This window comes from Anopheles maculipalpis, chromosome 3RL, assembly GCF_943734695.1.
Source record: "Anopheles maculipalpis chromosome 3RL, idAnoMacuDA_375_x, whole genome shotgun sequence".
Classification (NCBI taxonomy): Eukaryota; Metazoa; Arthropoda; class Insecta; order Diptera; family Culicidae; genus Anopheles; species Anopheles maculipalpis.
This window is the reverse complement of record NC_064872.1, coordinates 68,363,436-68,388,958: the sequence shown is the minus strand read 5'-3', so window position 1 is coordinate 68,388,958 and position 25,523 is coordinate 68,363,436. Positions and strand designations below refer to the sequence as shown.

At 44.7% G+C, this 25,523-nt stretch overlaps 8 protein-coding genes across 8 annotated transcripts in view; 3 read left to right on the top strand and 5 right to left on the bottom strand.

Moving 5' to 3' along the window:
* The window catches only part of LOC126563419 (40S ribosomal protein S27), a 262,225-nt gene that overhangs the window by 98,253 nt on the left and 138,449 nt on the right, over positions 1-25,523 (bottom strand). The window lies entirely within an intron of this gene.
* The window catches only part of LOC126562579 (nuclear migration protein nudC), a 170,565-nt gene that overhangs the window by 111,923 nt on the left and 33,119 nt on the right, over positions 1-25,523 (top strand). The window lies entirely within an intron of this gene.
* LOC126561325 (uncharacterized) lies at positions 214-6,266 on the top strand. Its single transcript, XM_050217399.1, has 4 exons — positions 214-2,869; positions 3,284-3,480; positions 3,559-3,696; positions 4,137-6,266. The coding sequence occupies exons 1-4, from the start codon at positions 226-228 to the stop codon at positions 6,264-6,266; spliced, it is 5,109 nt and encodes a 1,702-aa protein (XP_050073356.1). The 5' UTR covers positions 214-225.
* LOC126560915 (zinc finger protein 184-like) lies at positions 7,186-9,079 on the bottom strand. Its single transcript, XM_050216865.1, has 6 exons — positions 8,924-9,079; positions 8,433-8,857; positions 7,856-8,363; positions 7,620-7,789; positions 7,414-7,555; positions 7,186-7,347 (listed from the first exon to the last, which is right to left on the bottom strand). The coding sequence occupies exons 1-6, from the start codon at positions 9,077-9,079 to the stop codon at positions 7,186-7,188; spliced, it is 1,563 nt and encodes a 520-aa protein (XP_050072822.1).
* On the bottom strand, positions 9,590-11,444 carry LOC126561998 (eukaryotic translation initiation factor 3 subunit L). The gene is made up of 2 exons (XM_050218401.1): positions 11,295-11,444; positions 9,590-11,183 (listed from the first exon to the last, which is right to left on the bottom strand). Exons 1-2 carry the CDS (start codon positions 11,322-11,324, stop codon positions 9,594-9,596), a joined length of 1,620 nt encoding a protein of 539 aa, XP_050074358.1. The 5' UTR covers positions 11,325-11,444; the 3' UTR covers positions 9,590-9,593.
* LOC126560914 (acyl-coenzyme A diphosphatase FITM2) lies at positions 12,489-13,953 on the top strand. The gene has a single exon (XM_050216864.1). The coding sequence runs from the start codon at positions 12,520-12,522 to the stop codon at positions 13,951-13,953; it is 1,434 nt and encodes a 477-aa protein (XP_050072821.1). The 5' UTR covers positions 12,489-12,519.
* Positions 15,228-16,910, bottom strand: LOC126562642 (ganglioside-induced differentiation-associated protein 1). Its single transcript, XM_050219201.1, has 3 exons — positions 16,821-16,910; positions 15,958-16,150; positions 15,228-15,892 (listed from the first exon to the last, which is right to left on the bottom strand). Exons 1-3 carry the CDS (start codon positions 16,908-16,910, stop codon positions 15,228-15,230), a joined length of 948 nt encoding a protein of 315 aa, XP_050075158.1.
* Positions 19,940-24,517, bottom strand: LOC126560913 (uncharacterized). Its single transcript, XM_050216863.1, has 8 exons — positions 24,340-24,517; positions 22,849-23,465; positions 21,938-22,356; positions 21,592-21,828; positions 21,353-21,520; positions 20,968-21,163; positions 20,806-20,890; positions 19,940-20,226 (listed from the first exon to the last, which is right to left on the bottom strand). Exons 1-8 carry the CDS (start codon positions 24,515-24,517, stop codon positions 19,940-19,942), a joined length of 2,187 nt encoding a protein of 728 aa, XP_050072820.1.

Genomic DNA, 25,523 nt, shown 5'->3' with positions numbered 1-25,523 from the left:
TTTTCCGCATGTATAGAACAACATAAAATGTGGTGAACTCAGAAAATTGTAATTTAGGTTATTATTAGCTGTTATTTCAATCGTTTACTGTAAATTTTCCAACAACCACATCCCTAATCCATCATTGTACTTCACCATGGTAAGATAGTATCCGTATAGTAGCGTCTGACGATGCAGAATACTCAAGTTATAGTTGAGCTTACTTCACTACCACCACTGCAGGATATGGAAGATCGGGATTTGGCCGCGCTTGAAGAACGATTATACTCCTCCATCCACCACTCCTACGAGGATGAAACGCCGGCAAAGGTCGCTGATGCAACACCGTTCCCTGCTCCAGCCACTCGCATTGTTTCACGCATGGCGGTTGTTAACAATAGCCAAGGGATGCTATCAGCAAACACGAAACGGTATTGGGCCGGTCCTGCCGCTCCGGAGGACCGTGCCGGAGAACGAGCACCGTGCGCTCAAAACAGTTTAACTAATGGTGTGCCAAAACCATCCGCACCTGGAGTGAATGTGTCGGAAACCGTCAGAGATGGTGGTGGAATCGATATAAGAAAGATGTTCCTAGCCCCGTACCAATCACTGCTCGGAAACAACGATGGTAAAGTTAGCGAAAATCAATCACCATCACTTCCGGACGATGCTAGCCTGCATCAGAACGTTCCAGAGCGTGTATCTACAACAAAACAAGCAACTAAAGAACCAGCGCTGCAGTTGAAGAAGAAAAAACAAACCAAACAGGCCGGACAGTATGTGGGGAAAAGGTTAGCAAGCCTGCTGAAGCTAGTAGACAAGGATAGGAAAGAGAATGCCATGCAAGTGTTGGAGTCGAAAAAAACAAAGGCAAACCGTGTGCGACAACGTAAACGGGCCCCAGTGGTTGTGGCAGAAATATGCATCAATTCGTCTGACGAAGAATCACAGCCTGTAAAATCGAAGATTGAACTCGATGCGCCGCTTTCGCTATCCGATGAGGAAACGGATGAGGTCATCATCATACCAACACCACCACCGCCACAAATCTGTATTGATTGCAGTGACGAAGAAGAACCGAGCAGCACCAACAGCAGCAGTCAATTTGCCTTACCAAAAACAAAGAAGCAGAAACTCACACCCGCTACCTCATCACGCTGCCACAGCCCATCGAACAGTTCGATAATGTCGGATGATTTTATCGGTCAGCACGATCGATCGAGGTTAAATGATAGCTTTACCGAAAGTATTCCGAGCGACGATGAGCTGGCAAATACAATGGAAGGAAATCGTCGCATCGGAACGTCCGGTAAACCGGCTAAGGAAACGATGGAAGTGCGATTAGAAAGAGTTCCATCCATCTCATCGATAGATACGGTTTGTACCAATGGGGATACCACCGATCAGGAAAAACGCCCACAAGAGACTGGCAAAACTGGTACAGCCAAATCCCAACCCCAGGCGAATGGGATCGGAGCAGCAACGAATACAAAAAGTAAAAAGGATTCTACAACCACTAAGAAGACACCTTCCAAAGGGAAGCTTTCGAAACCGGCACCGGCCTCTTCGACGGTCGTCGAGGCAGCAAACTCACCATGCACCACGACCAAAGGAAATGCAAACAGCAAACCAAGCTCCGGAACAATATCAACGGACTCTTCGCCAAAAACGCCCGGTAAATCAAAAACAAAAAGCATATCGCTTGTGATGGAGCTCGTCCGCAAGCAGTTCGAATCGAAAAAGACACGTTCGGACGGTTCGGGCAAAAAGGCGAAATCGAAAAAGGACGCATCGACCACCGCTTCGCCGTCGGACAAACCGACAAACGAATACGCGGAAAAGGATACAGTGGGCAAGGGTGGCAGCGCAGGAGCAAAGTCCAAATCGAAAAAGATTAGACTCTTCGAAGAGAATGTATCCTCGGAAAGTGATTACGACATTTTGCGTAAGGATGCTGCAGCAAGCGCTACCACACCACAGGAACCGGATAAACGATCGAGACGTTCGGCGTTAACGTTCATTGAGCAGGCGGCCGATGTGTCGTCCGAAAGTGATTACGATGAAAGCTTTTTGCAGACGAAAAAAAACGTCGCCGAAAAGCAAACGGTCGAGAGGGAACCGAAAAAACGGATCGGCCGTAAGCGAAAGCAGTACAACTCGGAAACGTACTCGGATGAAGATTTTGCCTGCCTGCTGACGGACATTGTGCGAGCAGTATCGGACACAGAGGAGGACGAAGACGATGAGGATGACGTTACTGGAATTGCAGAAAATAATGCTGCTGTCACAAAGACAGTGCCAGCAGAAATGACAGAGACAGTAACAGCAGCAACATCCATACCAAACCCAGTGAACAACGACACTGCCGGCGAAGAACAGCCAGCAACATCTAAACTGGACCGTAATCCGAAGAAAAAGAGAAAGGTAAAAGATGTGCCACCGGTAGGAACAGCAGAAGATGGCAAAGTGATCACAACACCACCACCCGATACGACGCAGATGGAGGAGCAGCCGGATCCAGGTTCAAAGAAGAAGAAAAAGGCGAAGGAACCAAAATCAACCGTTAAGGATATCGCAGCAGACAGTAGCGCACCGGAAACTCAAACCACCGGTACAGCGGAACCTGTAGCACCGCCTTCGACTGTAAAAAGAAAGAAGAAGCAAACAACTACAGCGGCAAGCGTGCCAACAACATCCGACGACATTCAAACGATCGTCGATTCGGACGACGAAGACATACAACTTGTCGTAAACACGCCTCGGGAAAGTGCGCGAAAAACACCAACCCTTGGTCCGGACTGTGCCTGGAACGAGGAAATGAAGGAATTCTACAACACTTCGTGGGCCGGCGAAAACATGGATTTGGAAATGGTTTTAAGAAAGATGCCATGTAAGAGAGATGGATATATATATATAAATATATATATATATATATATATATATATATATATATATATATATATATATATATATATATATATATATATATATATATATATATATATATATATATATATATATATATATAGAGAGAGAGAGAGAGATCGACAGCAAGGTGTATTGAATACAGAGGTCTCGTCAGGCTGGAGTCAATTCTCTGTTGTACGATTATTTTAAATTTTGTATGGAATTTGACGGAAGAATAGAATGAAAGTTGAGGTTGTACGACCAAAATCTGTCGAATCCCATACAAGATGGTACGACTGTGCAGCGAGTCCAGGCTTACGAGACCTGTACAATCAATAAACCTTGCAGGAGAACATTTTAACATTTTATTTTCTTCTCACATTTCTCCTTTTTGCAGACCATACCAGACAGTGGCATATTGTGCACAGGGATCGGTTTCCTGAGCCACCCAGAAAGGAAATTACCTGTACCAACTGCGGTGAACGTGGCCACGTGAAAATCAGATGTCGCAACGTACCGAAGCTGGCGATTTGCTACATGTGTGGAGAGAAAGGACACAAGGAACCGCGTTGCCCCAAAACGATCTGCTTAAACGTAAGCGAGGGTCATCGTCGTGCTACGGTTTTGTGTGCGTTTATAATAAATTTCCTATTGCTTTTGCTTTGCTTGCAGTGTGGAGCGAAAACGCGTAGCTTCGTACGGGGATGTAAGAGCTGTTCACGCGAAGCTGACGTTCTATGCTTCCTGTGCGGTGTACGGGGACACACTCAGCGCAGTTGTCCGGATTTGTGGCGTCGATATCACAGCACGGTAAGTATTCCGTTTGTTTGGCGTGCTTCAGAGAGACCCGCATGCAGGCTCTTGTAACGTATGCATTAAAAAATGGACTCATTATAAGGATTGTCATCCTAGAGGGGCTCATTAAGCGGAAAAATTCATGGAGAAGAGTTGGATTGGTTGTAGTGAAAGGTTCTAGCGGAAATTGCCATCCTTCCCAACGCCCTTCAACGGCGGGAAATACTGAATCTTACTTATCCTCTTTAAATAGTTCTAATTGATTGACACATCTTTTTACAACACTCCAAGAGATCAAGAGGTTTCTTGGCCGTTATTATTATGCAAAATAAGTCTATTTTTGTTAATGCATACGTTAGGTTGTTGAATTTCTACCAAGAGTCAAATGTACTAAAATTTTCCCTTTTCTGCACCGTGAACGCATGGCGAAAACCCGATATTTTCCATATAACCAGACTGAGGATAATGTTCCGCTAAAGGAGGACTTTGAGAAAAATCCAAAAGCACGATGGTGCTCCATTTGCTGCCGATTCGGTCATCAGGCACACACGTGCAACGATGCCCGGCGAATCTTTGGTCATCCGATACCCAACGTTAACGTTAGCTCGTACATGCCAGCGTACCGGGGAGAATACAATCGTTACAGTAAGCATCAGAATGATGAGCAGGAGAGACGCCTCGCGGAGAATCCTACTGCCCGATACAATTTGTTTAGCGAAGATGCTAATGTGTGTGAGTTCAATTTGCCCGAGATGGCACAAAACGAAAAGGGGTTCTACTTCAATTTTCTCAGATCAACTGGTCTGTTGGAAAAGCATGAACAGTTTAACAGGGAACAGGAGGAAGCTAAAATGCTGGAACAGAGACAACAGCAGGAGCTTATGCAGCCACCGGTCCCTCAAACAGCCATGGAATCTACACCTCCACAAAACCCACCTGTTGTGCAGATAAAGGAGGACCCACAACCAGTAATGGAACAGTCCGCTACTGTTGCTGAACCTTGCCAGCAAGAACCTACCACCAGTAAAATTATGCCTGCCGGCAACAATGTTCCAGTAGTGGAAGAAAATTCCAACTACAGTTTTTCCGAATTTCAAACCGATACCAGTACAGACATGCATAATTCGTTCGACAATGTACATCAGCATGTGGAGGAGGAAAAATCGCCGCCACCGGCCGACAATTTGGCGACGATCGAAAACAACACCGACCACTGGCTCTCTGACTATATTCCTCTTACTGTTGCTGATCCGGTTGCTGCAACGACGTCGACACCCTCACCAGAACTACCACAAATGACAGCACCAGCACCAAATCTCCCACTAGCTAGGGCGTCCGAGCCGGACGAAATCGCACCAACGGCGGTAGCAGAAAATGCAAAGGTACTGCTCAGCAAGGAGCATGCAACTTTGCTGCTGTCAGAAAAGGGTGCCGAATTTCTCAGCTCCACAGGCAAACAGCACTGTGTGCAGCTGAGCATCTTGTTCGAATCGGTCGGCAATGTGCTGCTCATTACCGGTACGCCCGACGCTCAGAATGCCTTTCACGAGCGGTTGGTACAGTACCTGAGAGAAATGGAGGAAGTCACTCGAAATAGCAAATACTTCCAAAACGTGGTACCCAGAAACTTTGGCAAAATGTCGCGCTACATTGCAGGATATCTGCGTTTTCTGGTGCGTGAGAAGGACAGCATGCGCCATCTGTTGACACAGCTAAACCACTCCAAAAATCCGGAAACGCAGGAAAAATGTCGCCGCCGGCTAAACACAACCCTGTTCGGTGTGTATGGTTTGCGGGATGGGCGAATGCATCTTAATATACTGCGCAACCAGTTGGCGCTGTGCAAGAAAGCGATTCCCCAAAAGGGTGAGCTCGAAGAGTACCAGCGTGTAATTATAAGTGATGCGATACGGTACATTTTCTCTGGCTACGATCACAAGAACTACGATGCAGTGGTGGAAGAGTTTGAGCTGTTGAAACGGACGAACAAGCTAGATATACTCACGTTCTATGATTTGGGTTTATCGAGGATCATAAAACATCCCCAAACCTCCGAGATGCCGGCCGAGAAACCACCAAGCAAAGGAAAGAAAAACAAAAATGCTGCTAAACCGAATGTGGAAGTAGTACTATCAAGAAAAGCTAAAAAGCAGATGAAGGAAATGATGGCCGCCGCACAGCGGAATGAATCTATTACCGAGGGTAATGTTCATAACTCTAATACGACCGTTGGTGGTAATGATTTCATAATGAACACAACAACAACCGCACCCTTTCCGACGATTGATCCGGTTCGGCTGCAACAGCTCGACAACTCTACGCGCTACGTGCATCATTCATCGCAGGAGCGCGAAAATGTGGCCTATGCACACTATTCGAAAAATTGGCCCAATCGCGAATGGGGACGTTATGGGTCGCCAAGAGACGATCGGGTCCGTTACCACTGGTACCGACAGTCGGATCCAGAAAACCAACGGCAACAGCAAAGCGCGGCCGATTTATCGCGGCTGGCCGTGCGAGCTAACACGCTACGCGATCAGGAGTTGAATCAGCTGCAAAGGCTGCAGGATATGTTACGGCGGTGATGCGTGACAGGAAAGTGAGCTTTGGGGGATGCTTGGAGAAATACAACATCGCTCGTGGAAATTTACAGTAAAAAAAAATGTTGGCTTGTAGTAACGGTCGATGACAAATTGACAACTTTCCGTTAGAGTTTAATCGTTGACCACTGAATGTCGTACGGCAACCATAAACGGTTGGAAGTACCGCGAAATCCGAATGTATTTCGCATTTATAGCGGCATGTTGTGGGGCGTGGCAGAAATTTCACGACCCTTATGAAAGTCACGTGCAGTTGATCGGTGATCTGCGGGGACAATGTGCCTCGGTAGGTCGCAAAACAAAGTCGATATCTCGGCAGATTGTCCTCCCTCCCCCGGGAAGCACTCTAAACCCGACTACAAGCCGCGTTCAAGAAGAAGTACGAATAAGACTAGCCATCGGATATGAAATCCACTAATTAGTCCAGTTCGTAGAGTCGTTTTAGCCGGCCTTACGGACAGAGGAGTATAAGGTAAGTACAAGGTTGCCAGCACTATTGGGCATTGTGTTATCATGTCATGAAAATTGCGCCTCCCAAATCGGTGAATGATATTCAGCAGCATCCACGCCCCCGGTAAGCCTCTCGGATCCCATCTTGAAGGTATTCGTCAGCGACACCCAGTGTGGTATCGGGGCTGGATCAGGTGAAGCGGGTCTTGCCGAAGATCGGGCACCTACACATGGATAGGAAGCTGCAGCCAGGGATCGAATCTTCTGGAGGATTATTGTTGACCCACGGCCATGTCACGACAACGTGCTCTATAGTGAGCAGACCAACGAGGGAGAGAGAGAGACTCAGGATTCCAACTTCTTTTTACATCCACTCGAATGTCCATAACTGCGGCCCAACTAGACACATTTTTAGCAATCAAGCTCGTTGCCAAATGTTGCCTTTTTTCGTAATTTATTCCACCTCAGTTACTACATTCATTGTCAGCAGCACATCCGCATCCTGGGCCGTGCTGATATCGTATTGCACTAGACCATCACAGGATTCCATGTGCTGTTTCTTCTGTTGTCTTGTACTAAACTCTTGCTCACATTTTGGACATCGCTCGGCTTGTTTCTGAAAGTGAAGTTGAAGCACTTAAATCGATCTCCAGGAAACAATGAACGAACGGTTAACGCTTACCCGTTTTGCACGATACTGGCCCAACAGTAGACCGTCCACGGGTTTGACGCGCACATTCGTCTGCACACCATGGACCAGGAAGGTGTGTTTGTTGTAGAAATAATGATACTTAAAGTCGCGATTGCAGCAAATGTAATTTTCCCTTTGAATGAAAACGGAGGACATTGCAGGCAATAAGCAAAATATTGAGCCTTTTTTTAACCTACCGATACGTAATGCACAGATGGTTATGATACTCGTTTTGGGTCATGTACGCCCCTAGACACACGCCACACTGCAGGTCGTTCGGTGCTTCATGGTGTGCTTTGTGTTCTTGGAGCTTTTCGTCTGTGTCGTACGATTGCAGACAGACATCACAGACAAAGTACGTTTGAATCTGTTAATATAGTTTGAGAAAGAATGAGGAACAAAATTGCATTGGAATGGCACACTCTGCACTCACATTATGCATCTTTTCCACATGCATCCTCAGCTTGTCCTTGCGACGGTACGACATATCGCAATGTTCGCACCGATACTGCACACCCTGATGCAGTTCCTTCGTGTGTCGATTAAGATGGGTGTGAGATTTAAAGCTAAAGCCACACGTATTGCACGTATGCGTCCGTTGATTCGTGTGTGTCTTCATGTGCTGTGCTAATGTTTGTTTCGTCCGAAACACGAGCGCACACTCTGGACAGCTTACCTCGAACGCGTTCAGGTGTAACCGTCGCACGTGCAGAAGCTTTTCCGCTTTCGTGTAGTATTCCAGTGGACAGTATTCACACTTATACTGCCGTACCGTTTCGTGCCGTTTGCGATGATTTTCTAGCACAAACTTACTGTCGAACGCTAACCCACACGTGTCGCACATGTGATCCCGATGCGTGGACCGTTTGTGTTGCGCTAGATCGCGTCTGGTTTCGAACGATTGATTGCAGCGTTTGCACACGTGGCCGATACTTTCATTCCTGTTAAAGGTTGTAAGACGAAATGTATTATTAATTATCCAACCGAATTTGTTCCTTGTTCATTATTACTTTAGCTTCCTCAGTCGATCGCTGGAAATGTCGACAATCTTTTCGAACTCAGGTTTATCCTCCACGGTAATAAATTCACCTTCCGGGTTTACATCAAAATGGTCGAGGACGATTTCTTGATCCTGATCAGGTTTTGCAGCTTGTTCCACCTTATTACCGTCCGAACACGGATTAAATTCAGCCAACAACTCTTGAACAACCAGCTGTTCTCTCTCAGTTATTTTCAGCTCGCGCAATACCATCAACAGTTCCGTCTGATGATCGTTAAACAATTGCACCAGATGATTCTTCTTGCCATTTCGCAATTGTGCCAGACTTAATACAAATTTCCCCAACAGTTTCAAACGATTACGGTAGGCAACGAATGCGTTCAGCTCTATGGAGCACGGTTTACAAATACCACTGGGAGTACAATGTTCCAGTTCCTGCAGGATAATAATCAATCTATTAACGATCTGGTCGGTCGGCGCAGAATTAAAAGGAAATCTTACCGGTAAAACTGGATACATAAACTCCTCTACAACATCCCACAGCTTCCCACCATCGGTAGGATCAAGTGTATGCAAAGAAATCAACAAATTGTCCGGCTTGTGCTGCAAACACACGGGACACACTTGTGGAAAGTGTTCTAACCGAAAAGCAGTCATCGTGAAAAGGATGTCCTATCTACCACTGAAGCACAAGCAGAAATTTTCCGATTTTTCTAAGCAAGAGCGCGTTGAAAACAGCTGGTGGTGTGAAATCGCTTTTTATGTCGACATAAACATAAACAAATACGCGGTTTGACATTTGGTCGACTTAACATTTGTTTACGAAAGCATTCTTTTTTTGCAGGCGCATTTGAAATGCATAATGCACTTTTCTCAAGCCTATAGAACTCAGAACAAATTGGGGATTTTTTTGTGGGAGCTTTCCACGATGACGGCATAGTTTATTATACCACTTACGATTCTCCATCAACAGTTGCTCCCTATTTCTATATTTGTAATACGATTGCTTCCTTCTTTCGCGTCGGCACAAACCTCCCTGCCCTACTTTCGGCACACTGATCGCTTCTTCCTACTCAGATAACACGACTGGCTATTGTATGAATGCTAAGAGTTGTATGCTGTAATGTTAAGAAACGCAAAAATTCACGCACACCAACTGACCCCAACTTCTCTAACCCTTGATCGCGTGCAGACGACGGTTAAGATCCTCGAATTTCATTACCTTACGGATAAAAAAGTCACCATAACGGTGCGACACCTTCGTATCGGCGATGTGAATCATATCCTTGTCGATGTAAAAGTCCAGCTCCGAGCCCGACTGGAACTTGCCCTCCAAACCGCTCGAACCCTTTGTCCACACGATGTTCTTCATCTTGTGCTTGAAACACAGCAGCCGGGTTAGCAGATTCTCCAGCTTCTGCTTGTCCACATCGTCCCGTGGCAGATGGTCCATGAACGAGGCCAGCTTCATAATCGGCAGCGTCGTGTACAGCTTCAGATACGAGCGAATGGTCGGCAGCTCTTGCTGCTGTTTCACCTCATCCATAAACACATTAATCTGATGCTCGAGCGCTTCCTTCACGTAGTCATCGATCGGTGCATCCGGTGGCGGTGGAACGGGCGACACAAACTTCGGGCAGGCAAATACGAAGAAGTTGCGGAACACGTCCAAATCACCACACTGCATCTTGTACATATTGTCGTGATAGTTCTTCTCGCGCAACACCTGCTGAATCGATTCATCAATGCACTGCGGATGCAGCACCAGACAGATAGCGAGCAGATGGTACATCTGATCCGTCTGCTTGTTGATCTGATCGTTCTGGTACGAACGAGCGCTGTACAGCTGCTTGGTGCGCTGGATGTACAGCAGGATCGACGAGAACGTACGGATTGCGTCCGAGTAGCGGCGCATCATCATGTACGCAAAGCCAACGTAGTACGACGTGCTGATCTGGCACGACGGAATGTGCGAGTACTGGCTCTTCTTGTGGATCTCGATCGGTTCCAGCACCTTGATCGCCTGATGATAATCGCCGAGCAGCGAATGTACGCGCAACAGACCGACCAAGCTAAAGTATCCCAGCATCTTGTAGAATGAATGCCGGCCAAACTCGCCCGCCACTTCTTCCGGATCCTTGCCGGCTGCGGCCGCTTCCAGCTGATCCTTAATCTTGGACATCGACACGAGCGAGTGCAGCACGTTCAGGATGCACAGGATGTTCCACACCTTGCTGTTGTTGTTCAGCAGCATATCCATTTCCTCGTCCGTCTTGTCCGTCAGCCGTGCGCGATACTGCGCAAAGTTTTGGAACTGATACACAAACTCGTCGATCAGCTCCCACAGCCAGATGTCGGGCAGCTCCAGCTGAACCGGTTCCTTCGACGGAAGGATGTAGTTGAAGAAGTTACAATAGTTGTAGAACGAGTTCAGCCGCTGCTCCAACGATGGTCCACCCTGGATGCGAGCGTGCAAGTGCCGGTAGTACAGTTCCTTGTACAGAATCAGGAACAGACTATCGTTATCCACCAGATGCGCTACTTCTTCCTCGCTTGGCCAAGCTTTCTTCTCATAGTGCTGCTCGCTTAGCTTCGGGAAGGTGTTTTCGTACAAGTTCTGAATCTCGTACACCACACCGTCCTTGATCACGGTGCAGAAGTACATCAGGAACTTTTTCACATCCTCATGCATCGGAAAGTAGCCCCGATCGTACATGCCATCATCTGGCATACCCATCTCGTAGCCGTACTCATCATAGCCCTACGGTACATCAGAAAGTGAGGTTAGGGAAGCCAACAGTACTTTAGCTTTTCCTTTTGCTTGCTAGCAAAACAGCACTTATTTATGGGCACGATGGAACAATTTACTTACACCATCCCAAGGTTCTTCGTTGGAGTACATCGTAGCGAAGGTTTGCGTTTAGTTTTGATGTGAAATTGAAGATTTTCTTCACAAAACACCAGATCACACACCGTACGGGTTTGATCTCTTCCAAGCAAGAGGAAGAAGTAGAAAACATCAATACGCTGGCAGCTGTCAACATTTTCCCCCAATGACAGTAGCCAAGGTACATCGAGCTAAGGTAGGACGTGATGATTTGAGACTGCTGGAAAATGCGGAATAATATGCAATCATAAATACATTTTTTTGTAAAAAGTCACTAAAAAAATTATTGGTTGATAGGTAAAAACTTTTGTTTTTCATTTGAGTTTTCTATTTCATTTTAAAACACTTTATATTTTCCCACAAAAAAAGACGAATATACACTTTGAATTTAACAGAAAAATCACAACAAATCAGCCCCAGCTGATGAAGAAAATTGCTTTTTTGCGTTTTACAAGCAAAAAATAAATCATATTTGCTAAACAAAATGCGTACAATGCAATGTACTTTTCCCACAAAGGATTGAACCGACCAGGAACACTCTTCGTTTGCTTCCACGTTTGAAACATAAGCTGAAGGTGCAAGTGTCATTTGAATTGCAGATGTTGTTAATTACGCACGGCTCCTCGTCTGTTTTTGCGTGTGCAAGTGTTTTGGTAAAAAGTGCGTAAATCAAAACCATTACATGCTGCTGGTGGAATTGACCTTATACGAACTTGTTGCACGATAAAGGAGCCTAATAATATCTCACACAAATTAGCGCGGTCCTGTTAATGCCGTGGTACAAACAAGTGATGTAAGTTTTATCGTTTCGGATCATGCGGACAAACGCTGCGTTTGATCCGAATCTCGGAGTGATGTGGTGGGCTTTTTTATTTTTGGAATGCAAAGCGGGGCTGTATGAAAACTGGACGGGCCGAGCCTCCCCCGTTTTTCGCCACTTTCCCATCCCTTCCCTCTGTGTAGTGTGTGCGTATGATAGTCTGTGTGGCTGTGTTTATTTTTAAGTTCGAACCAATTTAAACCGTACAAGTATCGTGCAACTAGGCAATGCTGTTTGCACTTTCTTTTTCATCGGAAAATTTTCCCATAATCATCATCATCAAGCGATCACTAATCAACAAAGGGCTTTATTCTTGACTTTCGTTTCCGTGTCGCACCGATATCTCAGACCGATACCGTCGAACAATCGCAGGATTAGTACGCACAACAGATGGCAAGCAAACGAAAGCCAATCCACACACCCTCTGCCACCGGTGCAGGTGGAGCAAACGCTACCCGGCCGCAGATGAACTTCCGTCAGGGATTAAACGACACTACGGCACGCAGCGAAGCAAAGGGCACACGGCCAACTGCCACACCGACCTCGATAAGGGAAGTGCTCACAATGATGGTGCTGCACGTGTGCAAAAAGATCATTTTCTTCGACACCAACCTGAAAGTCCCACTGTATCTGGGTTCTTTGTTCATCGTCTCACTGATCGGTGACTTTCTCCCCTACCCAAAGACTTACCTAGCACGTACGGACAATCTGTTTAACGTGTACTTCGTTAAGCTGGGATGGGCATGGACGTTACTGTTCGCCTTCCCGTACCTTGCCATGACATCGATCACCATCTGCTGTGGTGACAATCAGCGCCTACTGAGAAACCATCTCCCCCGGCTCGGCATAGCAACGGTGTTTTGGTTCGTCTGGACCAAACTGTTCAACATCATCGAATCGAGCTACGGCCGTTGCAGTATGCGTGGATTCGATGCGAAAACGCCATGCCTAAAGGCGGGTCACCTGTGGAATGGTTTCGACATTTCCGGCCACGCGTTCATCCTGATCTACGCTAGCTTGGTACTGATGGAGGAGGCACGTCCCATTATCGGATGGGAAAGCATAAAGGATCTGCTGCGCAACGAAGAACACAATCGCAACAACAACGACACCTCGCAAACGTCCAATCCGCTGAAGAGTTTAAAGGATGAAGATCTGAAGGCGCTTAAATATTTCTATAATCGTTTCACACCCACCATACGGTTGTTTTTCGTCGGGATGACTATGCTGCAGCTGTTGTGGGATCTGATGCTCGTCGGCACGATGCTCTACCACCATCGGATGGCGGAGAAGGTGCTGAGCGGAATCATTGCCGTCGTCACGTGGTTCGTGACGTATCGTGCCTGGTACCCGATACCTACCGTACTGCCCGATCCCGTTGGGAAGGGATTGTTTAACTATCAATCGCTCAGCAAAGCAGAAATTGGACTCCGACGAAGGGCCAGTCTGCTGCAGCAGTCGGGTTTATCGGGCACGGCCAGTGGTGGAAATTCGAACAGCATGGGCAGTGGTAAAGAAATTCCCAAATTTATGGGAATGCCACTGTACGCCGCACGGCAACCATTTAATGCTTCGGCGATGGGTGCCAATGTTGGTCCCAATGCATCCTCACTGGAAGGCACGGGCAGTGGTGGTGGTGCATCGCAGGGCGGTGGATCGTTCGTAAGTAGTCATTTGTATGGTTCACGCATGGGTAGTGGTAGCGGTGGCATTGGTGGCAGCAGTAGTGGTGGTGGTGGTGGTAGTAACTATAGCAACGCGGACTTTAACCATCCTTCGTACGCCCGCTATCGTAGTCGCTTTGAGCGGTTCGAATCGTCGTAGAATCGTAGTAGAGTGCGCGGTGTGCCGTCTTACAACATATTCCTTTAAAGCTGTGCTGGTATGTTCTGTTTGTCATAACACATTGGTGGAGATTATAATGTTTAATGTGTTTAAAAAGGTAATTGTACATTGTATGTAATACAAAGCGGAAATTGGGACAAGTGTGCCACGTTAAGTAGTTCATGCTGTAACTTTCTTAAACATGTTTTTGAAAAATATCTAGTCACAGGTATAAAAAACTGTGCATACTCACTTGGACACCCAACTGAATTTTTACTGGAAAAAGTACTAAGTGGCTCACTTGACCCAACTTCCTCTACTCTAATCTTCTGTCTAGCAAATTGGAATGTACTAAAATCAACTAAGAAGGGCGGTAAATGGATAGAAAAACGCAAAAATTGGGTACAGGCCTGTACTTTGTGTATATGTGTGCAATACAATTAAGGCGCATGAAAACATTACATACAAAATCTTGTCTACCAAATCCACCACACACCCTCTTGTCTCTGTTGTATCTTTCCACTTTTTTGCAGATTTAATTATGCCGCGGTCTCCAATCCACCACGAACGACCTAAACAGACGAAAAAGAAAATTGTCTCAAAGACCAGAAGTAGAGAAGAGGGCGAGAGAACGGCTGTAATAATAACCGTTTTTCTTTAACTATGTACTCCTAATAGCATGACATTTGCTAAAAAAGAAACTACTTTAAAAAAAAAAAAAACACATAAAGTCTGACCAACGAGAGAACCGCGCGTTTAACACGGCTCTAGATTGTGTTAAGCATAAAGTTATTCTCACTTCAGTTAGTTTTGGGCGGGGGAGAATTTATTGATTTCTTTCATTTAAAGCGTCTCTTCTTTGGTGGTTAGTTTATTTGTTTGTTCTAGTTTTAGTTTAGTAAACATATACTTATGAGGCAGACTTACGTTATTATTTATATGTGTATGTGTTGATTCGTCACTACTTTCAGTTGCACTTTGTTAAGATAATGTTATTTTTTTCAGTTGATATTGTTTCTGTAATTTCTGTTATAATTTTTCAAACGACCAAAATATAAGTAGGAAACTTGCTACAACTGACCATCTCTGTTCTATTTATTTTTACGCTGTGCTGCTCTGCGGAATGTGTTAGAAATCTGTATATGCATGTTTGGATGTTTTTGTTCTATCCGTTAGACATCTTTCTTTGTTTACTGTTTAATCTAGTGTGCTCGTGGTAGTTTCCATAGCATTGACCCTATTAACGCAACTGCTTTGATTTAACCGATATTACACTATCGCTTCAAAAGTGTGGAACTGATCAAAACGGACGAAACGGCGGCCAATCCCGCCTTATACACCGGTGGCGTATTTATCCAGACCGTGCGCAAAATTGACACCTTCGACGGCAGTACACTTTGAAACGAGTCACGTGCGCACATTTTTGCAAAGTATCGTCCTACGTTGGGTCTACGTTTTCCGGCACCCCAGAAACGATCCTCCAGTCCAAGTACGTACAATCGGTGCAGCAACGTACCGAGACTGATGTCGACCAGTGTGAACGTATCGGACCCGATCAACCAACACGCGTCGATATCGATCGTAGCTAGATACTGTTCAACACTGGTTATAAATTCATCCAACGCATCCAAAAGCTTGCAGAAGTATTCCTCGCTCGCAATTATATTTCGCTTACGATCGTGAAAGTCAGCTTTCTTTAGTAGAACCTCCGCAAATGCAAGATACTCGGTGGCGTAGGAACGAAGCCGTTGTGAAAGTGTCTCCTCGCGTGCGAGGATCGTTTGACGCACGGGCATAACGAACGGAAACTTTGGACTACCGACGTGCTGTGGGTGAAGAAAGGATCCAATAGTTATCACACCGATCGGCAGGCTTTCGATCGTTTGACGAAAGCCGTGTAGCAGTTTATCCGTTCCGAGTGGCATGCGTAGCGGTTTGTCTAAAATAGTACAACAGCATTACAGTTCCGTTTAGACAGGACAGACTTCTCCTTCAAATGCTTACTTTTAGGATAGTTTTCCTCCAGATAGTCCAGTATACGGGACGATCCGGGCACGATCAGCAATCCATTCTGCAGCACCGGCAACTCGGCCCGTGGATTGAGCTCCAGAAACCATTCGGAAAAGTGCTCATCGTTCGTTACATCGATATCGTACTTGGTGAACCGTATCCCTTTCTCGTGCAGTGCCTGTAGAACCTGCCGGAAGAACCGTTGCAAGTGAAGCAGCAGAAAGAGAGATTACATGATCCTAAAACCGGTAACGATCGGTGTAAATGCGTGTGTTATCTGCTTGCTGAGTGGCGTCAGATAACTGAGGGTACCGCTATTAACACAGGGGAAAAGAATGATCTACGGCCGCCGGTTAAACAAACTCGGTGATGCATGACCGATGATGATGATGATGATGATGATGATGACGGTGGCGGTACGCATATGGGAGCGAACCACATGACTGTTTAAGCTCATCCGTACAACTAATGCTGTTAGTTAAGGTCCACATCAGTACAAGGTTAAGTGCAATACTAACGCTTAACTTTTCGTGTTCAATTTTTACACAAAACGGTACAAATTACATCGTGTAAGATCGGAAGATCGCTCTTATCGAAAGCAGTGTATCGCATTGCATCTCGTACATATTACGTAATTTGTTATTAGTAGCCAAATGATGATAAAATGAAAGATAAATAATGTCTCAAGCTAATGTCTCCTCGGATGCATTTTACAGCTTTATATGGAAGAAGAATCTTCTTCTTCCTTTCTAGATTCGATCGAAATTCATTCCATTTTAAAGATCATATCACTTGATACTTTGTGAATAAAAACAGGGACTTTTCCAATGAGCTATCCCCGAAAAGAGCATTCTTACCTTGTGGCAGTAGTAACTGTATTGGTTGCAGTACAATATTAACCCATCTCCATTCGCTACACTTGGACGTTTGAACCGTTTTTCGAACATTCTTCGTTATATGTTCTATTTTACACTTCTCCTAAAGCAGGTTTTCGATTTTTTACGTCCCACAATCAAAGCGTCTGTTGTTCGTCAATAAATAAATGCACTTTCCACAAGAACACACTCACGCGCGCGCCTCAGAAGATCACATGCTTTTTCATATCCGTCGATCGTTGGTTGGTTGGTTGGTTGCGTCGGCAAAACTGGTGGAACTGACACTGACTGATTGCTAAAAGGTGCGAGCGCTCTGGCTGCGCTAACTAGCCATCTGATTATGGTCCAGCGATGCAGGTAGGGAGGTAAGCTTTTACCACCTTGCTTTACTACTGACCAGCTGATGAGACCAGCTCATCGTTACTTTACCATACGCGTAGGTGTGTATCAACATCGCGACACGATCATGCGGTGCGTAAAGTAGTGTCTCCCGCTCTCTCTCTCTCTCTCTCTCTCTCTCTCTCTCTCTCTCTCTCTCTCTCTCTATCTCTCTCGGTTGTTTTTATTGAGGATGAGAATTTTCAATACGGTGGATGAAAAGCCGGAATACGAAAGGATGAATGCAAAGCTTTTTTTGAGAAAAGTAATCGGAAAATATGTTTAGTTAAGCATAATTTGTTGAACGAGCTATGTTAATATGATCCATTATTATATTTTACTTAATTATTGTTGCTTTCGGGAACAAAACTGGATGTAAGCATTCGCCATTGGTGGGTCGATCATGCGAAAGGGATGACGTATCCCGGACCCTTGTGCAGTTCCTTGCTATGTTATAAGACCTGCTTGGCTCAGACGGACAGGCTTTTTCCTAGGTTGACCAGGACTAGTTCCTACCAGTGGATTCGCTTATCTGCTAACAACGCGTTGGGACGACGTGCATCTAAAGCTTCGCTCAGCTCGGTGAGTTAATTTTGTTTCCTGGAGTAGCCAGGAGAAGTATTCAACCGCGGACCGACGGAACAGGGAAGCACTGCTGGGGTACAGAACCAGTACTGATATTACCTGACAGTGACAGTACTTACAGAGATATTAGCTGATTTGAGGAAGTTGTGATCAAAACGATCGAGGAACTTCGTTTCAAAATTTCGTATTTCTATAACTTTATCCCTGATGCACTAGCTAGTGATCAGATCTATCGATTAAGTCGATTCTAAAGAAAAATTGAGTCCAGGAACCGATTCATTGATCCTTTTTCAATCCAGTCATCTATAGAAAAGACAGGCAACCATTTCCCAGCTGCGACCAATCAATTTATGTCCAAGGGGATCGAGTAATAAATTTTGTAGAATTCTTCATAAGAACATATTGATAGATTCAATTTTTTCCATTCCTATAAGGACATCGTCAAACCCTCGCGATAAAGGAGTATCAACGGAGCAGGAAATGACATGAATTTCTCGAAAGAAAATGATATATGTGGTTTTCAGAAAATCGTTTCCTACCCTCACCACACACTAGCTCTGCTTCCATTGCCACTTGGTCAAAAACACCCCTGCTGCATGAATCATACGATTTTCATTTGCATGATTGCGATCACAAGAAACAAAAGAAACATCATCATCCTTTATTCCGCTCTTTCCTCTTGTTTTGTTTACGTACATACGCTTTTCCACAGGGAAATACCACCAAGAAGCGACGGAAAATGCTGGACAATAGACACCATCCTTCGGGCTGATAATGTGCTCTAATGGAATCCCCTAAAATGTACTGCAACAAAAAACGGCTGCGATTGATTATATTTTTGATGTTAAACTATACATAAGATCTGCTTGAATAAACTCCTCCTAACAAGTACCGCCATTTCTTTCTGATTTCAACCACGCATAAGAAACGAACCGTATTATTTTTAAAAATCCTGTCCAGATTCTTACATTTATTGTGAAATTCAATATAGTATAGCGCGCGAGCGGCTAGCTTCTGTTCTCAAATCTTGAACGTTCAATATAATTCATAATTTATAACCCTAAAGCAATTGATAAACTCATAATTTCTCCGGGCGAAAGGAAAACTGGGGTTTTGTTTTGTTTTTTTTTAAAGGAATAATACTATACACAACTCTATCTTTCTCTCTCTATAGTGGGCACCTCTCTATATGACTGGGCCTTTCCATAATTCTGTGTATGGCGTGTAGTGCACTAATGTATATGTGATACTGTTCTTCCACGCAACATTCAATTATCGGTGAAAAGAAAAACACGATTTTTTGTGGGTGTTTTATCTACATTGAAATTGTGCCTCTTCCGATACTAGCGCATAGGTTAAACCCATACACACGCAAGAGTTTAAATGGAAATTAAATATAGATTAAAAGTCAACTCCTGCTGTGAAAGTATGGAACACACCATACCCTTAAGCTGTGTTTGTATGAATTTGTGCGTGTTCACGCCTAAAATTATTAAAAGTTTATCACTTTATATACAAACACACAAACACTATTCCTTCTAATCATACAAAGTCCCTTCTTTACAATTCTTTTGCTTTAATTTTAAATATTTACATTTCAAATATGGATCAAAAAAATATTTCGGTGGAAAATTATACATATGCAAAAGAAATTATCTCCTTTTCCTTCATGCACCAAACAGGACGCACGGTCCTCGCTATACCGAAAAAATGAGACCCCTATTTCTGGGACCGGCCCACGACTCCTTACGGCCATTCTCTCTCGCTCTCTCCCACTCCCCAACTTTATCGCTATTAATGACGTTTGAAAATCTCGTGGGATCGGTTTGAAATAAATATATACGTGTCTGTATGTATATTCTCCCGCTCGGTAATAGTGACTCATTATTTTCACTCGCTACACTCACATTGTAACCCGGGTGGTCACAATTTACAAACAAGTTTTGTACACATCCGAGGTGTTGAAATGTGGGAAAAGAAGCTCTAAATCGAAGGTTTAGAAAGTAAATTTAAATGACCATTCAGCGTGGGGCGCCTCACGCTTTATATACACACACACACACACAGTTACCTTCGCTTTTGCTCTACCCACCACTCTAGCCATTCTGTAGATAGTTGTACAGAATGGAGGTACAAGACTACTCCGTTGCGGTTACGGCTGATGTTCCCGGGCTGGCAGTAGAAAGCTCTTCACTTGTCGTCACCGTCATCGGCACAGATTCATCAATACGATCGACGAGATGCTCGCGGAAGTGTTTGATTTTTTGCACGAAGAACGACTCGAGACTTTCGGCACAGCGGTAGAAGGGCGATTCCTTCGGGTTGTAGTACCGACAGTTGTCGAATATTTTCGTCATGTCGCCGATAAACTCGGACAGCGTTTGGTAGATTTTGCTGTCGATTTTTGTTTCAATCTTTTGCAGATCTGCAAGGAAAGCGAAGGAAAGGTAAGATGAGCACAGGAATAAAATTCATCCAATTACGATTGATCTTTTTTGCCAAAAGTGTAAAAGTTAAAGTATGTTCAGTATCGAACGAAGTAGCCACAGATTTTTTCTTTATTCATAAAGGACGGCCATGCCGTATTGCTAGCCAAAGATTTTAAACTGAAAACAAATGGTCGCGCCTATTAGTAGGCTACCCGCATGACACGAGCGAGCTTTAGAATAACCTTCATTTTAATGAGCAAAAACAAACGCCCGTAAAAATATACATGACCTACCCTAGTAAAAATGTATATGACCTACCCGGGTTGGTAGGTTGGTTTAAAATAAATTGGGGTATAAGTGGAAAATTAAAAGAATTTTTAACTAAAATTTAAAATCCTGGTTTTTGCTATATGAAAGGAAAAATGTTTTTCTAAGTAAGAAGTTTTAAGTTGATAGCTCCCCATCATATAATAAATGTTATTTTAAAATGTTATAAAAATGCAAAACATACCCAGGTAGATGGTAATTGAAACAATGATCAATCAAAATTTGAATTTTGATAACCAAATACTTACCCATCGGTTCTTTTATCACACGATAATAATCTGGCGCCTCATTCGGATCGACCGGCTCCATAAATGGCCAAGCGCTCTTATGTTGCTAAAGTAATAAAAAAAAGCATATTATAAAAACCCGATAAACAACTAGAAATGATCTAGAGGAAGGAATATGCTTACCTGTATTTGTTTGATGAGTTTTTTGAGATTTTCAAACTCCCTCATGCTTAGCGGCTTCATGTTGGCAAAGTTGATTGCATTGTTCATATGGCAGTTTGGGCAGCTGTATTCATCGATGTTGTTTGCTTCGCACTGCAGTATACCAACGCACCGTCCATGGAACCAATCCTGGCACTTATCACAGCAAATATAAAACCTGTGGAAAAGTACATCGAGCATGGGAATATGCCGTTAGAAATGCCGACACACAAACACACAAACACACAAACACACACACACACACACACACACACACACACACACACACACACACACACACACACACACACACACACACACACACACACACACACACAAATGCAATCTCATGCCGGGTTTCACTTACTGAGATTCATCATACGGCTGGCGGCAGAGACAATACAATTCCTGTGTGTCTCGAGCGTGCTTGCATTCGCTGCAGATGTATTCGGTAATTTTCTTCGACTCTGCCTCACTTATACCGACACAATCCCCATGGAACCAGTTATTGCACAGATCACAACCAACGTAGAATCTGGAAAGAAGGAAGGACCGAAATGGTTTAAGAAAAGATGGCCAATAATATATTAATTCCGATCCACCTACTTTGAATCATCATACGGCGTCTGGCAGATGCAGTGCGTTTGAGCTTTGCCGCTCTTTCTAGCACCACCACCACCACGTTTCGTCTGTCCCGCGCTACGGCCACCCGACGATCGGGTGTTTCCAGCTGCTTTCGATCCAGCCGGTGAAGCATGTTTCTGACCCCGCTTCCCACTACTGGCTGGCGTCCCTCCGGAGGGAGTTGGTTCTTTTACAGCATTTGCACCACCAGTCGTTGTTCTGCACGTCGTAATACAAAATAAAAGAAAAAACACCCACCATCATTATTATCATATGCAAGCATATTATGCTTCACCCCCTTCGAGGCAATTTAGTTCATGAAACCAACCTTCTTCTGCTTGTGGTGGTTGTGGTTGATGTGGAGGAACTCTTATCCGTCGCTTGCTTCGAGCTTCCACGACCGGGCGGCGGCAGCGTTTCACTATTCTCCGCATGCAGATCGTCCACATTGGACGGGATCGAATCGAACCCTGTGGACTGTAGAAGTTGCTGCTGATGCTGCTGTAACTGCTGGGAGGAAGATGCTGTCGTACCAGCCGTTGCCACCATCATTCCACCACCACCTGCTGCTGCTGTTGCTGCTGCTGCTGTCGCCGCCGCCCGGACATTCGTGGTGCAGCCGGAAGAAGCCGACTGCAGCTCGACGGAGAGTTCCTTCTGTATCTGTACCTGCAATTCCTTTTCGAGATGAGATCGTTTCTTGAGAATGTCTTTCTTTAACTGTTCCTTGTGACGATTCAATTGTGCCTAGCGCAAAAGAACAATCACACACAGAAATAAGGATTTTATTTTCGGTTCTTTTTTTTTGTATTGGTGATGTAGGTTTCCGAGGGACTGGGTGGGAAACAACTTGCAACAAACGGAAGCAAATGATTAATAAAGAAATATAATAAAATTTAAGAAAAAAAAACAACAAAAAGAAACCATATCGAAGAAATCTGTTTCACCACCTGGATTCTTCTTCAGGGTGGTGATGATTGTGGGGAAGAAATAAATGATAATTAAAATTAAAGAAATAGCTGTGCGCACTGCTAATATCTTGCTGGGTGCTCTCGTTCAATTAAAGCTAAAAAATTTAGCGGATATGGACGTGGGAGGGAGATAAATAAGGGGAGGGATTGGGAGAAAAATAGCCCCTTCCAATTCCGATTAGCAAGGTAGAGCGTGATAACAGTTTTCACCATCATCACACGAAAGAGAGAGAGAGAGCGAGGTGAATGGTTAGCGCGGATAACATACCTGCAATTTGCTCTGCTTTTGCTGTGGACTCTGCTGCTGAGGAGAAACGGTTGCTGTACCAGAGGAACTAACAACAACAAGCCCACCACCATCACTGGTAACCGCCGTCGCAGTATGCTTCCGCTTCTCCACGTTTCTATTGCGACCAGTGGAAACATGCTCAGACGTAGTAGTCGTCACAGCAGTTGGTGATGAATCCTGCTGAGTAGTCTGCCGACTGCTTGCTGCTCCTCCCGCTGTGCGTCTTTTACTTGGCGAAGAGCTACTGCCATGGTTTTCGTTGTTGGAAAGCTTCCGTTCCCGGCTGGTGGATCCGGGGCTGAGATGTATAGTACCACCACTCGATGCACTCTTCGAAGGGCGGGAACGCTTCGGTGTGTCCAGCTGCCATTCATCATCATCATCATCGACACGCGGATTGGTACGTCTGCGCGTTCGGCTGCTGTTACTGTGCGATTCACTTCGATTGCCGCTCATGTTGCTGTAGTTGTGCTGCAGCGCAATCGTACGATCGCAACGGTCCTCTGCCTTCGAGTTCTTTTCATGGTAGCGCTGTAGGTTCAGCAATTTTTCCTCTATTTCCGGTGAATTGCCTTGCTTGCGGGCATTGTTTATCACTGGGAAAAAGAAAGAGGGAGCTCAATTCAATGGACTTCGCGGTTAGCACATTTGGATGTCGACGGACTCCGAACTAAACGTCAACATTGAACTTATAAACAACACTATAGTGAGGTAACTGGAGACCAAGAACAATGGCAAGCCTTTGCGGATTATTTCGGTTCTATGTGCTATTCTGTAATCGATTCTGCACTCGACATTACATCAGCATGCAGATGCAGATAACCATGCACTGTAGGGATGCTCTTATCCCGGTTTTGACTTCTCTAATCAATATACCCCATCAGACGAAGAGCTTGCCGCTCATTTGGAAATCGTCTTGGATGTTTTCAGTTAACAAAACATTGAATAGAAAATAACATTACACAAATGACCAATGGTTACTTCTTATTTTTCTTGGCTTAACGACCTCTAAAGATCATGCCGACCATCGAGATGGCTTACTATAATGACGATACCACGTAGTTGGTTAGTCAGTCCTCACTAAGGGGGGACGGTCCGGATGGGATTTGAACCACGGTCCTGCCGTTTGAAGAACGGCGCCGCTGTCGCCTACACCACCGGGCCGTCCAAATGCTTACTCTAAACAACCAAATAGACGGTAATATGACAATGAACCTGCTTGATGAACTATTTAAGGTACAAGGCACGTTAATTCATCTGCTTTCTGTTTTTGCGTTGCATTATCGGTTTATGTCTTGAATATGTTGATGGGTTTTTAATTTTGTTGGTCAATTTTTGCTGAACGACATGCTAGGTCAGATTAAGTTTGATTAGGATATGTCATGTTATGTCCCCAAATAACTTTCTGAGTATATAAATAAACAGTAATCATTTTAACAGACAAAATAAATCCAAAAACGGTATACTTACACTGTTGAATGTAATCCGGTGTAACAACGAAAGAATTCTTTCCCTCGTTTCCTTCTTCTGCTTCCAGCTCCTTTGACGCCTCATTGGCTACATCCTTCAGGAGCCGCGTTGCTGCAGCGGTAGTATCATCGGTCGACTCTGCTTCGGCTGTTTGTACATTTGGCTGCTGCTGCTGCATCAGCTTTTGCTGCTGCTGCTGCTGCTGCTTGTTCAGGTTGTTGCTCACCTTCTGGATCAATTCCTTCTTGACGAGTGGATTTATTCCTGCCGTACTATTCGCACCGTTAATAATGATGTTCGAAATGATGCGCGGTTTCCCATCGTCAACGGTCGCAGAACCGTTGTTATTCGTTCCGACAATGATCGGAACAGCGACCGGTACCGTCGTCGATGTTGTCGTCGCTGCGGCATCCTCTGACGATGCCACAATCATTTCCGATCCTGCTTCCGCTGTTGTGGCGATATTTTCCTATTTTAATTTGGCGAGAAGAAAAAGAACAAAACAAAACACAATTGTACGACCACGTGTGTCGAGCAAAAGCGTGTATCGTCGCCCCACACACCACGCACACAGGGTGGTGTTTTATAAGGGAAAAGAAAAATGATTGTATTAGTAAAGCCATTCGATACTGTTGGGGACACACGTGCTTTTGACTCGTACGTTTCATCGCAAATGATTAAAATCAGCTACAAACCAATAGAGTGTTTAGGATGAACCCATTGGCCGTACCAGCACCAGCAACAGCAGCAGCAATACAAACACAGAACACGGGACACAGACCGAGTGAAAATTCAAACCACGATTTTTCACCGAGAGGGACAACAATTCCATCGAGGAAGACCTTCTTTCTTTCAAACTCATTTATACATATAATACGTAATATAAGCCCACCGATCTCCGACCATAAATAATTACTTATGCAATGAATTAACGGGGAGGTTGGAAGTACATAATCTACTATTGCAAGCCACGGAAGATGCGCGACACCACACACAGATACACACACACACATCTTCCCACTAATACTTCCTTCCTCCAGTGATTAAAAATAGATACGTTTATCGTGATTGTAGGAGAGAAATAGAGAGAGAGAGAGAGAGAGAATGTGTGTGAAGATATTCATCCAAACAAAGGACAAAGTGCGGAAATTGAAAGGGTGTACACAAAATTACGGAAAGGTAGC

Bases quoted from the DNA above. Each gene is read 5' to 3' on its own strand.
- LOC126561325 (XM_050217399.1), top strand. From the start codon at position 226: ATGGAAGATCGGGATTTGGCCGCGCTTGAAGAACGATTATACTCCTCC. The intron at 2,870-3,283 runs GTAAGAGAGATG...TCCTTTTTGCAG, and splicing joins GGTTTTAAGAAAGATGCCAT to ACCATACCAGACAGTGGCAT. The intron at 3,697-4,136 runs GTAAGTATTCCG...CCATATAACCAG, and splicing joins GGCGTCGATATCACAGCACG to ACTGAGGATAATGTTCCGCT.
- LOC126560915 (XM_050216865.1), bottom strand. From the start codon at position 9,079: ATGACTGCTTTTCGGTTAGAACACTTTCCACAAGTGTGTCCCGTGTGT. The intron at 7,790-7,855 runs GTGAGTGCAGAG...CTATATTAACAG, and splicing joins ATGTGGAAAAGATGCATAAT to ATTCAAACGTACTTTGTCTG. The intron at 7,348-7,413 runs GTAAGCGTTAAC...CTTCACTTTCAG, and splicing joins GCCAGTATCGTGCAAAACGG to AAACAAGCCGAGCGATGTCC.
- LOC126561998 (XM_050218401.1), bottom strand. From the start codon at position 11,324: ATGTACTCCAACGAAGAACCTTGGGATGGT. The intron at 11,184-11,294 runs GTAAGTAAATTG...GATGTACCGTAG, and splicing joins ACGAAGAACCTTGGGATGGT to GGCTATGATGAGTACGGCTA.
- LOC126560914 (XM_050216864.1), top strand. From the start codon at position 12,520: ATGGCAAGCAAACGAAAGCCAATCCACACACCCTCTGCCACCGGTGCA.
- LOC126562642 (XM_050219201.1), bottom strand. From the start codon at position 16,910: ATGTTCGAAAAACGGTTCAAACGTCCAAGTGTAGCGAATGGAGATGGG. The intron at 16,151-16,820 runs GTAAGAATGCTC...TTCTTCCGGCAG, and splicing joins ACAGTTACTACTGCCACAAG to GTTCTACAGGCACTGCACGA. The intron at 15,893-15,957 runs GTAAGCATTTGA...GTACTATTTTAG, and splicing joins GGAGGAAAACTATCCTAAAA to ACAAACCGCTACGCATGCCA.
- LOC126560913 (XM_050216863.1), bottom strand. From the start codon at position 24,517: ATGCAGCAGCAGCAGCCAAATGTACAAACAGCCGAAGCAGAGTCGACC. The intron at 22,357-22,848 runs GTATGTTATCCG...CTTTTGCGCTAG, and splicing joins AAAAGCAGAGCAAATTGCAG to GCACAATTGAATCGTCACAA. The intron at 20,891-20,967 runs GTAAGCATATTC...TTATTACTTTAG, and splicing joins AACTCATCAAACAAATACAG to CAACATAAGAGCGCTTGGCC.